Below are 15,259 nucleotides of genomic sequence, written 5' to 3'. Positions count from 1 at the left end.
CAGATTCTTGAAAATATACATATCATTATTTTTTCTGGTAGATTTAAATAAAATACAATTAAATATTGTTACAATGCAAATCCATTAACTCTTGTAAACTATCTGGTGCTTTTAAAATATCAAGTTTTAAACGATTTTGAAATATTTTCTAAAAATCTTGAAACCGATTTGTCGAAAATTTTCAACCAAAATTTGATAATTCTGGCCTTCTATTGCATTTTTCTGCCAAAAACATTTGCCTGTTGTCGAATAATACAATGAAGTTATAGAGGAGCCTGTGTAATATTGAATTCCTTAATTTTTTTTTATTACTTAAGACTACCAAACGAGTATTGCGACCCGTCATATTCTTTGCACCGTCAGTTGTCACATTTTTTAATTGTTTTCACTTCAGACCGCACATATTGAAAACATCTAATTGTTTCAAAAATATGTCTTCACCTCTTGTATTCCCATGGAGGCTTTTTAATGCTGCAAGTTTTTCTGTTACACAAAATTGTTTACCAATTCCACGGATAAATATGAACAATTGAGCGGTGCTGGTTATATCGTTCCTTTCATCAAGTGCTAGTGAGAAATATTCAAGTTGTAAAGAATTTTCTTTTATTTTATTAAACATATCGGTTGATACAGTTATAGTTTCACTACGTGCACACCAATTAGTATCTTCATTTTTTTTTATTTTTTTCCGCACAAATTGCGTTAACAGCAACCAAAATACATTTTTTAATGAATTCTCCATCAGTAAATGGTTTCTCATATTCAGCAATTAATTTCGAAATATGTAAAGACATCTTGACCAATAATTACATTTTTTCATTACTTTTTGTTGTGCTTCTAATGATTTTTGTAAAGAATCAATTTTAGTTTTTTTGAATTCAAGATTCAAATTGATCATATTCACTTTTGTTTTTTTAAATTAAAAATAACATGTATTTCACATCACCTATTGTAGTCAAACGTCGTACGATTGTCAATATAAACTCAGTGGCAAACTGGAGAAATGAAAGAATGCTACACTAACAAGCTTCCCACTATGATTCTGTTAGTGCGCATTTTTGTCACGCTCAAAGGGCCGCTGGTTGCCGACCATTGATCTAAACAATTATTATTAATAAGATTACAAGAAAATATCCTTTTTTTATCCAATTTGGACCTAACTAAGTATCGATGCGGAATCAGGTTAAATATAATTGTCCGGTTTTCATGTAAATGTTTAAAAAAAACGACCTACTTGGAGGAAAAAGGGGATCGTGTCTTAAAATTATTTCATTTCCAAAACTGCCTATTTTGTAAAATTCTTTCCCTCTTAAAAATTAGCCCTATTTTTACTAAATTCCAAACTCGCAACAAAGACAACTTAAAATATCTACGAAAAACCTTGTTTCGTATCTTCCTGGTTCATAGAAACTGAAAGCATATTTTCGGCCGAGCTCCTCAATTTTTTATAAAAGTTTTAATATTTACTTACATTTTAAATTTCAGTTAGAACACGGCTCCCCAAGCGGTAATTTTCAAAAACTCAATTGCAAGACGAAATTCTGACTTATTTTCTCAACATACCCATTTGTTTCCTTCTTATTGGCCATTCTTAGTTGGGACGAACAAGTTTCCACAATTTAGAGAAAAATATCGCATCGTATACGAAATCCTTATAAAAACGCAAATACGACGGTGGTCCACCGTAGCGTTTTCCCCTTTCATTTGTTCGTCCCCGGGAATCAATTATACGACCGCAAAAGAAAACAAACCTTTTTGTTTATTAAGTACGGAACTTCTATTTGCAGATGCTTTTAATTTGTTTCCGTTAGCGCTTAAAAAGAGAAAAACTCAATTTGAAACCATGTTTGCGACCCGAAACAATGAATAATGCGGCTTTGGCGGGATTTGGAGACTTTTATTTTTAACGAATCAATTAAAAAAATATCGCCTCCTTTAAAGCTCCGTTTAGTTAGCAATTCCCTTTATATATTAATCTATTTTTAGAAAATTGAAAAATTAAAAAAAATTGGCACATTATGAAAGATGATAATTGACATGTCCCCCTTTCTAGGTAGATGATTACGTTATAAGTTTTGATATTTACCAATGAAAGTTGAGGCTCCACATACTAAAAATCTGAATAAAAAAGGACAAACTAATTTAATTTTTTTATATTAATAACCCTTGTGTCACACCACTGGTATCAATTAAAGCTTATTTGGCCAACCGGAAATATTTTCATTTTAGTGATGTCGAATTATTGATTGATCTAGAATTTAAATTGTTAAGATGAAACATTTAAGTTTTAAATCTCTTGTCCCTCTACAGACGCCACTGGCATAAGCTTCTTCCCAAAGCAATTTTACGAAAGGGCAAACCTTAAGTGCTACGGTTGTTCGTGCAGTTATTCCCAATGATCTCCACAGTTTACAATTTTATGTTTATCGTCGCTATATAATATATAAAAGAGGCCCGACCTCCCCAAAAGTGGAACAACACAAGCAGAGGGAAACACATTCGCTAAGAATAAGTCTAAACTTTTCTTGGAGCCCGGAAAATCGAGGATAGGGAGACGGTTCCCAGAATGTTTATATTATATTTGTATACACAAATATACAAAGAACTGGAGGAGAGAGTTTCTCTGATTTCGTCAAACTTTTATAGCGGCTAGATGTTCTCATTGACGTATAAATTTCCATTCAAAAACATCTTAACTAAAACGTTAATTAACAACAGTACGGGAAAATCAAAGGCATCAAATTTGAGGGTTGTAGAGAACATCCAGATTCATTCCGCAAGTTTCTGTCTTTTGTTTCAATAGATATGCAAAAATTCGAACTTAACCTCACCTGTAAAATTAATTAGATTTTTCTTTCAATTATTATCATCTATATAACACTATAATTGTCTGCCACAAATTCGACAAAAACAAAAAAAATTAAATAAGAATTCGGATTTTTTCTTAAAGCTGCAAAAAAATGCGATTGAAATATTATTTTATTACTTATATGCAGCCTTCTTCAATAACTAAAATTCTAAAATAAACTCGTTGAAAATGCATTTTCAAACTCTTACATTCAACACAGAAAGAACTTTGGAAAATGACCGCAGTTGACGGTAGCGGCGTTTAAACCTTCAACAGGCAAAGTTGTTAGCCACCAGCAAAAGAAATAAATTTCTCATCGATTTTCAACTCCTTTGTGAACTAAACAAAGCAAACTTTCGCCTGCAAGTGACGGATAAACACCACGGCAATCATTAAAAACTTTCGAGTTCCAGGCCCTTAATACTCTTGTTAGTAATCCAAGGAGCAAACTCAATATGACTTTGTGCGTTTCGCCAAGTCCCGGGAGAGTCTCTCCAAAATATATCAGTTTTTAAAGTTAACGTAACTTCTCAGGTGTAATAAAAAGCCAGGGACTTTAATTTCTTTTTGTTCGTCTTCTCGGGTTTGTACCTGGAAGTTAATATTGTTTAGGACCAACACACGGTTTGCGATTTAATAATCCCTTTCCAAAATATAATACGTAACTCGTTCTCAAAGGTAGTTCAGGAGAATCCACGATGCTTATTGGAGGTTAATAAATTTAGATTCCTGCAAGGTTTAAAATATTTTTAAAAGAATTCGAATTAAAGGTACAAGAAAAACAGGAAAGAACATAGGAGCCACTGAGTGTGGGAAAGTCAAACCAAAGAAAGAAAAAGAAACATTTTTACAGGACTAATAACCTTTAAAATACTTTTAACCTTCATAAGTTTAATATTATTTTTTCATTATTTAATGATAATGTGGGCTCCTAATGAATGGGGAACCCAAGTGTGTAATCTATAAACATAAATCCACTTACAATGCTTTTGTGTAGGATATTTATGTCTTATTTGAGCGTCCTTATTTAGAATTCTTTAGATTGCGTCACTTCTTCCGACTTTTTCGCATTTATTTTCATACTTTATAATTTCTTAAGCAATTATATTGACATAAGGGCGGGTGCGGATGACAGAGTCCACCGAAAGCACCAATGGGCACATAAATTTCACTATGTCCCTCACCAACTTTCGATTGAGAATCGTAACAGGTTTCTACAGACTTTTCAATGACAAAAAAATAAATACAATTCAAATTTCATGTAAGTCGTTCAAAACATTCAAGAACTGCATTCATGATTTGGAATCGTGTGATACCGGCGAAATTTTTTCCACAACTTTTTACCCGTATAAATAAATTAGGGTAACTTCTAGATCCCGATGGGAGATTTTATAAGGCCGTCACGTAGAAAACTAAATGTGAATATTTTCAGCCGAGCGGTAAAACGTACTTACGTGACACTATAAAACGATGCTGAGATTTTCCTCCAATTCTTCGATTGGAGTTTCGAAAATATTTACACGTACTCCACCGGTCAACATGAATTCCTATGTCTGCTTTAAAATAGGTCAAGATAGTTTTCGATTAACTCTAGTTCAGCATTAACACCATCCAGTAATACAATAGACAATTATCAGTAACCCGAACTTCATAATGCCCCTGGGGAAATACGTTGTACGGCATCTAGCATTTTAGTTCACCCATGGGACTTAATTATTACCATATAAACTTCAATTAATGAATATGTGATAAGGTTATCTGTAGCGCATGTCTTCGGTGCCGAATTTGATATGACATGGCCGCCTACAACAGAGCAAACTGTGAAGAACGTGCTCTAAGTTCTTACACTTATATCCAAAAATTGATTAATTGTTAGGGTTTATTTCTCGAACACATTTAGGGCTTCTTTCGCTGAACAATTTTCAATTTATAAAGACATTAACTTTTAATCAGTTATCGTAAATTGTTATAAATTGAATATAAAAGCAGACTTCCTCAATTTTCGTTGCTTGATATTTCAAAGAGCCATTTTTTCAAACATTTTTGCGAAAGGGAATCTATCTGAAATTATACTATTATTTATGGAAGAAAAGTCAAATACTGAATCAGGCTCTTCTGAAAATTTACATTGAAAACAAGAATTATTAAAAAAATTTGATCACTCTTTTTGATCTTTCTTTCACGGACAGTTATTTATAGTAAGTTTTCTCCATAACATTACTGGAAGACTCTCTCTGTGAAACATCTCGCCCTATAATCGCCAAAACTAAGCAAAAAATGATTAACCGTAGTGTTCAGTAGCAATTTGCAATTTTAATAGTTAATTTTAGATTTATTCATTCCGTAACATTCACTTGAGTTGGTTGCCTATCACAGGTATAGTTCGCCGAACGATATAGCGCTTTTACGACGTCATCAATAAATAGATTCGCAATTCCACAATGACGTTTCAGAACAGTACTTTGTTACTTCGAAAGCTGACGGATTTGTGTAGAGTTTCATCGGTGAGATTTATCGATTATTATTACTCCATGCAGTGAAAAATCCATTCTTACTATAAAATGTTTATTACAAATATTAATGAGGAAGTAAATTTACCTATAAAACAATGTTATAATACTTATAAGAAAAAGTTATTCTATCAAAATAATCACTGTCGTCACTGGACTCCTACATTAATAATTATATACAATTAATTGCATTAATAATTAATATTTACATTAATAATTAATAATAACATTTATAATTAGCACTAGTCGACTTCTGTAAACATTTCTACTAGAAGCGGATTTTTTTTCTACTTCTTTTCTAATTATTCTATTGCCCCATAACTACATTTCGGCGAGGTGTTGTTTCTTCTTTAATTATTCTATTGCCCCATAACTACATTTCGGCGAGGTGTTGTTTCTTCTTTAACTGGGTTTCAGCTGTCCCCATATCAGTTCTATCGAATTAAAATTGCGGTGACATGGTGGAAGACGGACAAATTGTCCACGTTATACTTCTTGTCAAACAACAAACAGTCTTAAGAACTTCCAATAACCGCTTCTTTGTGTAGGAATTTTCTTTCCTGAACACCATCCATAACTATGTCACGTACTATTTTAGTCATGTCGGACGTTGAATTTATGGCTCCACTTTCCCCAGATGTCGATTTCAGAAACAGAAACACATTTAAAATTAAGTTTTTGTCAGCATTTGAATCTGACGGATGTTCATCATCAAGTAAGAAATAAATTGTATTAAAATGCTTATGGTACCTCAATAAAAATGGCACACCGAGTCTTGAAAAACAATTGAGTAACAGTGAGGTGATAATTACTAATTACAAGCACAAGACGCAATAGAAATAACTCCAAAGCTTCCACGACTTAGAAAATACTGTCAAACCGACAGCATACTCCGATTTCACCAACCCCCACAAATCAACCAATAGCAAACTGGGAAAAGATCCATTATAAATAAATTATCTATATAAGAATTTGTATCGCTTTCCTAGGACAACATTTTAGAGTCATTATCTTAAACCACTAAATTGGAAAATGTGGGCAAATTTAACTTGAAATCGAGCTACCTCAAGTAGGGACTGTTTTAGGAAGATTTATATAAAGCATAATAATATGAATTAATATAACAGTATAACAGAAAAAAATGTCCATACTTCTAAAATATAACAGTCCTCACGGCGCAGTTCTTCTCGGCCAACTTTCTACCATTCTCAGTGCCCATAAAATATAAACAGACAATTGAATCCGGTCCAATTTTACTGCTGTGTTCCACCCCAACACCCGACACCACTTGTTTAAGATTGCGGAAATGGATTCCGGTTCGCGCCTAAACCGGGAAATTTCCGTTCAATTTTCCTTGTTTCCAACATGTTCCAACGTGCACGATTTACTGTGCATATTGCATTTACTATGAATAACTGCAACTCGGGGAAAAAGAAAATAATTACTCTCTCGGCTAGCAATTTAGACACTATAATTACAACGAACGCTATGGTTTTCCATTAATAGGTCCAAAGTTTAAATTACATTTAACCGAAATCAATTTAGCTTAAAGTTTCGCCACCAGTTTAGTAACTACGTGATCCCTTATATATACATTAGAATAATCACTGTTTTCCGAATTTCATTTTTATATTTCACTGAATGGAACAGAAATTATAGATGATGTCTTTTATTGCTGGAGCGGAGTTAAAAAACAGGAAAGAGCAAAAGCCGGAATCGGTATCTTAATAAAAAAGAAATGGATAAAATGTATAAAAAGCTTAGAACCAATAAATGATAGAGTTATTAAAATAGATATCGTAGTTTTTGGAAGACACATAATAGTAATCGGAGTATATGGACCAACGGAAGATAGTGCACTAATCGAAAAGACAAGCTTCACACAAACGATACAAGAAGAAATTGATAAAATTAAACAAAATCAAGAACTCATAATAGCAGGAGACTTCAACGGAAGAACAGGAAGAAAAGAAAACGATGCCATAATAGGTAGATTCGGAGAAGATACGGTTAATACCAAAGGAGAGGCTCTAATCGAACTATGCGAATTTAATAATCTCAAGATTACAAATGGCTTCTACCGACACAAGGAAATTCATAAATTCACTTGGGTACAAGAGACCAGAGATCTCAGATCAATTAAAATAAAAGATGTCCGAGTGAAACGAGGTGCAGAATGCGGCACAGACCACAGGTTATTAATCGCGAAAATGGAGTTCCCCTGGTCATGGAACAAACGTGAACCAAAAAAAGAAATAGCATTTGAACATAAACAAAAAGAACAAAAGTTCAATATACAGCTTTTATCCTATGAGTCAATACGGTACTTATATCAGCGAAGAATAGACCAACAACTGGAAGAATTCAGCCTCGACCTCCTAGGGACAACATACGAGCACATAAAAACATGCATCAAAGAAGCAGCTACTGAAGCTCTCGGAGAGAAGGAAGAATCACAAAACCAACATAAAATAGACATTAATAAAGACCTAAGGGAAATCATAAAAGAAAAGAAGGAACTTTATATGAAGTGGTTAAATACAAAAACAGATGAAGATAGAGAGATATACCGAGAGAAAAATCGAGAAGTCAAAAGAATAGTACAGAAAGAAAAGAACAACAAATGGGAAGAGGCTTGCAAAAATGTGGAACAATATATAGGAGGAACGCGTAATTCAGAATCCTGGCGTCTAATTAAATCTCTTAGAACCAATAGGAAAGAAAAAGTCCATCTAGAATACATACCAGATACTACGTGGGAAATATACTACAAAAAACTGCTAACAGAGGATAGACCTACTTTTATTGGAGAAAACTCGGAGACAACATCACACGACCAAAAGGATATAGATCTTAGCTTAGAAGAAGTAAAAATGGCCATTAAAAATATGAAGAATAATAAAGCTGCCGGCCCAGGAGGCATTGTTCCTGAACTAATAAAATACGGATCAGAAAAACTATACCGAATGATATACCAAATGTTTCTAAGAGCAATAAATGGAGAACAACTACCAAAAGAGTGGACAACTGCATATATGACATCGATATTCAAAAAAGCCGACCGTAAAAATTGCGAAAATTACAGAGGAATTAGCGTAATATCATCTGTGGGAAGACTATATGAAAAACTCGTAAAGGCAAAACTAGAAATAGAAATAAAAGGTAAAATTGGAGAAGAACAAACAGGTTTTAAGGCGGGTCGATCTTGTAGGGACCACATATATACATTACAACAAGTGATAGAGAAGAAAATGGCTAAAAATAGACCGGTTCACTTAGCCTTTATAGACCTAAAAAAAGCATACGACACCATACCCAGGGGGATACTATGGAAGGCAATGACGATCATCGGATTGCCACAAAAATTAATAGAGACCGTTAAAAAAATGTTTGAAGGAAACCAAATATCTATAAAAATCGAGGATAGACTCTCAAAAAGCTTTAAAACAACAAAAGGGCTGCTACAAGGATGCTCCACATCACCAACATTGTTTAAAATATTTCTAGAGGAGATCTTAAAACCATGGAAGAAAAAATGTGAACAAATGGGAATTCCAATCAGAGGCGACTGTCTTTACTTTACTAAATCCAATACTCTGGGATAGACACATCACTCGACACACCAAATCACATATATTTAACACCATAGTACAGAGCGTAATGACATACGGCGCGAAAAACTGGGTGATCAACAAAAAATACAAAAGTAAAATACAGGCCACTGAAATGGAATACTGGAGGAGAAGTTGTAAAATTTCGCGAATAGACAAATAGAATAGACAAAGTAAGAAACGAGGAAATCAGGCAACGAATGGGTGTCAAGAAAGATACCTTAACATTGATTGAAGAAAAGAGATTGGTATGGTATGGGCATGTAAGAAGAACGGACAGAAATAGATGGATACACAAGATAACAGAATGGAGCCCCATAGGTAGAAGGAAAAGGGGTAGACCCAGAAGATCTTGGAGGGATGAAGTAGATGATCTATGGAAAAAAGAGGTATCGGAGATAAATGGCAAGACAGAGATGGATGGAGGCGTAGGTTGAGAGAAGGGAGACAGCGAAAGCTGTAAAAAACCCTATATATATATATATATATATATATATATATATATATATATATATATATATATATATATATATATATATATATATATATATATATATTTCACTGACATGAAGTGGACACTTCCATATAATTTTTTTTCTGTAGTACTATCCTTAACTAGTTACATATAAATTTTCAGGTTATTACATTAATTATTCAGCCTTGTGACGAAATCAATATTGACATTTTTACAAAAATGGAAGATTTTGAAAAATGCGGAATTATCAAATACTTACTTTCATTTAAAGGCTTTGATGCCCTATCAAATAAAAAAGAGATCGATAGCACTCAGTAGGAACAAAAAGCACTGAAAGTTGCAGGCTATTAAAATCGATGCGCCAAAACAAAGGAAGGAATATAATAATACCAATACCAATTCATAAGGGGGATAAATATTTCAATGATCTCCTAACTGAAGACCGCCCTAATTATATACTGTACTATACTATATACTAATAGTAATATATAAATATCTGAAACATAAAAGCACCAGAACCAGAGAATATTACAGCAAAACAGTGAAGTAAAGTTTAGTCTATAAAAGGTGGTAACGAAAACTGCGACAATTATAGGGGTACTGCAGAGATGGACTCGATCAGCACGATATACGGCAAAGCTTTGAAGAACGGAATGGAACATGAATATGCCCATCACGAAGCCGTTTAACAAGCTGGATTCCGAGCGGGAAAATAAACAATCGACCATCTGACGCAGTTGCTGGATATGATGTCGACGGTTGGTACGAAAGTACATCCCAGTGTTTGTCGTTCAAAGAAAAGCCTAAGAGAGTGCCACTGGTAAAGCTGTGGCAAACTCTAACGTCCAAATTATAGATGGGGTAAAAAATTGAAAAATTTAAATCAAAACCGCAAATAACATCTAGACCAGAATCGCTCCAAAAAACAACCGAAAGAGGTCTGTTGTCTTTCACCAACACTCTGTAAAAGATATCTCTGAAATGGAAGCAGAAATGTTCATAATATGGGTATACCACTTAATCACTCGCAGACGATCAAGTCATGATACCATGATATGAGTCGTAAACACATCGAAGAATACGAGAAGTGGGGACTCGAAGTGAAAATTTGTAAAAACGGAATATAGGAGTTTCGAAGGAACCCAGCAAAACTTGATTTTGGAATGAATAAGGAACTTCCAAAATTACAAGTACCTAGTACCTAGTACCTAGTACCTAGTACCTAGTACCTAGGCGTAAATATCTCCAATGATAGAGACCCCAATGATGACCTTAAAGACATAAATCTACAACGAAGAAAGTCTACGGCGACGCTAAAAAACGCAACAAACACCTATTGTTAAACAACATTGTTGGTCACTCAAAGAAAGAGCTAAGGAAATCTTGAAAGTGACGGAAATGGATTTTTGGACGCATGGGGTGGGCAGGTCAAAGCTGGAAAAAATCCGTATGGAATTTTAACACAGTATATTGGATAACGAAACAACTAAAATGGCACGGCTACGTTCAGAGTATTGACCAATGGGTGACTTCCAAAACAGATAAGGACGTATCCTTCAGCAGGAAGAAGACGAAGAGAAGGGCGAAGGGAAGCTGGAGACAGAGAGAGAAGCTGGAATGAATAATACCTGAAATAGTAGAACAAATCTATTGAATAGTAATGGAACAAGAAACGAGAGAGAGATAAGGAAAAATTGACGACATTTAGCAAAAAATAAATCTTGTTTCACCAGCGAAATTTTATTAGCTAAAATTCACGAATTAAAGTTGCGACCTCAAAATTTAAGGAGTACGTAAGTCATTGTAACTAGAGCAGCAATATCAAAAACGTAGTAATTAAAAAAACCTTGTTCTTATTGTCACGCTCGTATAATCATGTATATGACCAAAAATAAAGTTTTGAAAACCCCATTCATGTAGAATTCTAAGATTGCAAAAACCAGCCGCCCGCAATTCAAGCTCTATTATTTTTTGCCACCAGTTTGTAACAACATTTTGTAATTTACTAATAGTTTTTTGTCATCTCTCCATTAATTGTAATATTTCTTAACAATTTCGCGAAAAGTACTTGATCGATGCTATAGCTTTCTAATTCATTTTAGCCTTCCTATAAATCAAAACTTGTTTCACACTGACTTAAGAAATACTCAAAAACTTCTAGCTTGATAGATTGGTTACGTCGTTATGTCCCTTTGCGGAATCAAAATCTACGGCAAAACAAAATTTACCACCTCGACCGACTCTAAAAGTAAATATTTCCATGCAATTCCGATTTTACATGATATTTTCGTTGCAGGTGCAACAGCAATGCCCTCCGCGTGCAGAAATATCACCGTGCAGCTGCCAAGTGAAGAAAAACGGTCTGGACATCTTGTGCGAGTTCACCGATCAACAGCATATAAGCGAGGCCATGAGTGTACTCAAAGGAAAATCGTACGTTATATTCTATCTCAAGTTGCGACACAACAACCTTAGGAAACTACCCGGGTTCGTGTTCCTGGGCCTGGACATCCATCACCTTACCATTCACAACAGTAGCTTATCGGTGGTCGAGGAGGCTTCGCTTAGTTCTATCGGTAAGCAACCCTTGTACATGGTTTAATTTCTATAATTTGCTGAAGGCAAAATAGGAGTGTTTAACTTCCATCTTCATTTAAACAGTAAAAAGTACCAGGTTTTCGAGACAACACCTAGGTTTGACGTCCAGACAGCAGTAAGATTTTAACCCCAATCTTCCAACCCAAGTTTTCATTGTTATTGCGGGATGTCTCAAACGAAAGATGTTTTTTTCCACAGGCTAGTGTAATACTTTTTGGTCGGTTTTTGCTGAATCGAAGTTGTTGACGTTTCGTCTATCATCCTGTTGGCTTCTTCATAACTTGACTGAAACTGGCTAGCATTTTACCACATTAAAGATATTAAGCTTTCGATCAAAAAATACACTTCGCCACAACCTTCCAATAGCAATGAGGCCGAAATCAATCCTACACTTGCCACTGTGGTCCTTCCTTACATTCAAAATATCACTGACCAAATACCAAAAGTTCTAAAGAATTATAACGTCAAAACCAGATTTACCACTTGTCCAAAAATCTCTCAACATCTTCGTCCGTCAAAGATAAAATCCATTTGAGATGCCAGCAGTTTACAGCATTCTATTCATATGCGGCAAAGAATACATTAGAGAAACCGGACGAAAAATATCACCTAGGCTCAAAGAACACGAATGAGCCTTATGACTACGACAAATAAACTCATCAGCTGTTGCCGAACACAATCACGAAACCGGATATAACATTTTATTCGATAAAACTAAATTCTTGCATGAATATATAGATTAGATATAGATATAAACAACCTAACAATCTTAACCGCGACTCAGATCTCTACCTGTTTCCAATATGGGAATCAGTGATCCGAGACGGTGTTTATGTCCCACATTTAGCTCCGCCCCCCTCAAACAATATATAAGGAGGTACCGAGTAAAATGCGAGCCAGTTTCTATTAAGCTGTGAAGAAGCCAACAGGTTGATTGGCGAAAATTTAGCAAGTTCTGATGCAGGAGGAATCCAGAAGTTTTGCAAAAGTATGAAATACGTCGTTTTTAAAAAAATCCTAAAATCCAGAAATGGTAATCTAATAGATCTTTTTGTTATGCAAAAGAAAAAAATTTTTAGATACCAGCCAAAGTTATGTTTTGTAAATTGAAATGAAATTTGGTTATGCATTATATACGATAAATTATATTTTTATAATACAAATGCATTTTCATATTTTTATTATCAGAAAATTTAAAACAACAGAATGCAAAAAATAGTAAACACTAAAAAAATTACTCAAACTCAGCTTCCAGACATTTTTCGTATTCGTTGCGGCTTATTTTTTTTTTTTAAATATATTGTGGAATTTTATTGTATCTCGAAACTTATACTTAAAAAAAAATCTGAGTACGCCACTGATTTCTGGATTCTACATTCTAGACTAATTTTCGTCGTAATTGCCCAAAGAAGAATTCATAAATAATCTCAGTAATATCTGGCAGCTGGTGGAAATCAGTTTAGTATACTAGTTCCTGTATTTTATTAATATTTTTTATAATAAAATAATAATAATTTGTTAACTGCATGTTTTGTTAAAATATATGGCTATTTATAAGTGTATTTAGGCAATTATAAATTTTTGAAAAGTTCGTGAAAAGTAAAATCAAATTTAAAAAATATACATGGTGTGCCATTTAGTAAACAATATTTTTGTCGTATCTTTAAAATGATATATTTTGCAAAAATTTGAGTACGTCACTGGATTTTACTTAACAAGATCTATAAAATTTTCATTCTGGTCATCTCATTATGATACCGCGTTTATAAAAAACAAATTAAAAACAAGGACAGCTAGTGTTAAATTGGTTAAGGCTTTCGCGGCCCGTTGATAAGTTATTATCTTGATTCGGGTTTAAAGGCCGTTGTCGGTTGGAGATCGAAGGACCTCTGAAGAAGCTCGCCACTCGTGCTAGCGAAACGTTAGGAAGTAATTCCAACCGACGACGGCCTTTAAACCTGAATCAAGATAATAGCTTACCAGCTAGTGTTGTTTTGAAAACGACATCTTTTGTTTCAGGTAAATTGAGCACAGTATATTCAAATTTCCCTCACCTGGAATACGAAAATGAAATATTTTGAAACTGCCTTTTGCTTTGAGTATCATCGCCGCGGAAAAAAATGTACATGTAACATGGATACATGTACCAAAAGATATTACGTCCTTTAAATTAAATTATGTTGCTGTTAAAAAAAAAGAAAAAACAATTGGATGCCTGCCGGGCGAGAATCTCCTATAAAAACGAGATAGAATTCTCTTTTTTCCTAGGTCCCTAGGCGTGTACAATGGTGCGGGAAAATTATTGCTCTAATTGCCAAATTAGAGATTGTGTGTTTGGGTCAGCTGATTTTAATTAAATTCGCGTCGGTAGCGTGTGCGCGGGCCCCGTTGTCGACAATTTAACCAAATCAATTAAAAGTTGGACGGTGCTCTTTTTGCTGTAACGGCAAAATTGTTTACACTATAGTCACTCGGAGTGCATTGGTGGGCATCCGACGAAGAATCAGCCAAAGAAACTATTTAATAGATAAAAATGAACTTCGTGATAGATGGAAAATCCAAAAAATCACATCGGAATAGCCGTATTTGGCTATAACTAATAATGCATATTTATTCTTCAAGCTGATACTTCTACAAGCTCTTATTGTTTTAAGCGCATTTGTGAATATACGATTTTGTAGATACTTCCCAGAGCATTTTAAGTGTTTTTTTCGAAAAAGTCCGAACTGAACTTATCAAATGTCAAAGGAAAACACGCCTTAATCAAAAGCGGGCGAGACACATAAAATGAAACTTCTGTCTACCCAGTACGGTTAGTTCAAAGCAGTGAACTAACTCCATCAATTTAATTACAGTGGTTAAAGTAATGCAGAGGATTATGCAGGATTAATAATTTCATGAGGGTATTAATTAAATAAGAACTTTAGAAATGACTACAGTAGTTTAGATAGATATTCCGAAGTATAAAAGCATTTACATTTTTACACCGATCGCACATTAAATGTTGTGATCTGGTTTGATAAATAAATAATAACTCATTGGGTTTATTATATAAGTCAAATATACAAATTTTATCTTATAAATAAAATATTTCCAAGTAGCAACCGCAAAGGACAATTTATTATTTATGAATACAATATTAATATGTATTTTAATATTCACAAGTCACAGAAATTTTAAAAGAAAATTTAAAACTTTTCCCTCTTTTAGGAAACGA

At 34.0% G+C, this 15,259-nt stretch overlaps 1 protein-coding gene across 2 annotated transcripts in view; it reads left to right on the top strand.

The window, feature by feature from the left end:
• The window catches only part of LOC132704097 (chondroadherin-like protein), a 104,587-nt gene that overhangs the window by 54,839 nt on the left and 34,489 nt on the right, over positions 1-15,259 (top strand). For both annotated transcript variants that reach the window (XM_060673862.1, XM_060673861.1), the window contains exon 3: positions 11,741-12,020. In XM_060673862.1, coding sequence (XP_060529845.1) covers positions 11,741-12,020 — 280 coding nt within the window. The remainder of the gene's footprint in view (positions 1-11,740; positions 12,021-15,259) is intronic.

Source organism: Cylas formicarius, unplaced genomic scaffold (assembly GCF_029955315.1).
Source record: "Cylas formicarius isolate icCylForm1 unplaced genomic scaffold, icCylForm1.1 PGA_scaffold_6__28_contigs__length_40554024, whole genome shotgun sequence".
NCBI classification, from domain to species: domain Eukaryota; kingdom Metazoa; phylum Arthropoda; class Insecta; order Coleoptera; family Brentidae; genus Cylas; species Cylas formicarius.
This window is presented reverse-complemented; position numbering and strand designations above follow the sequence as displayed.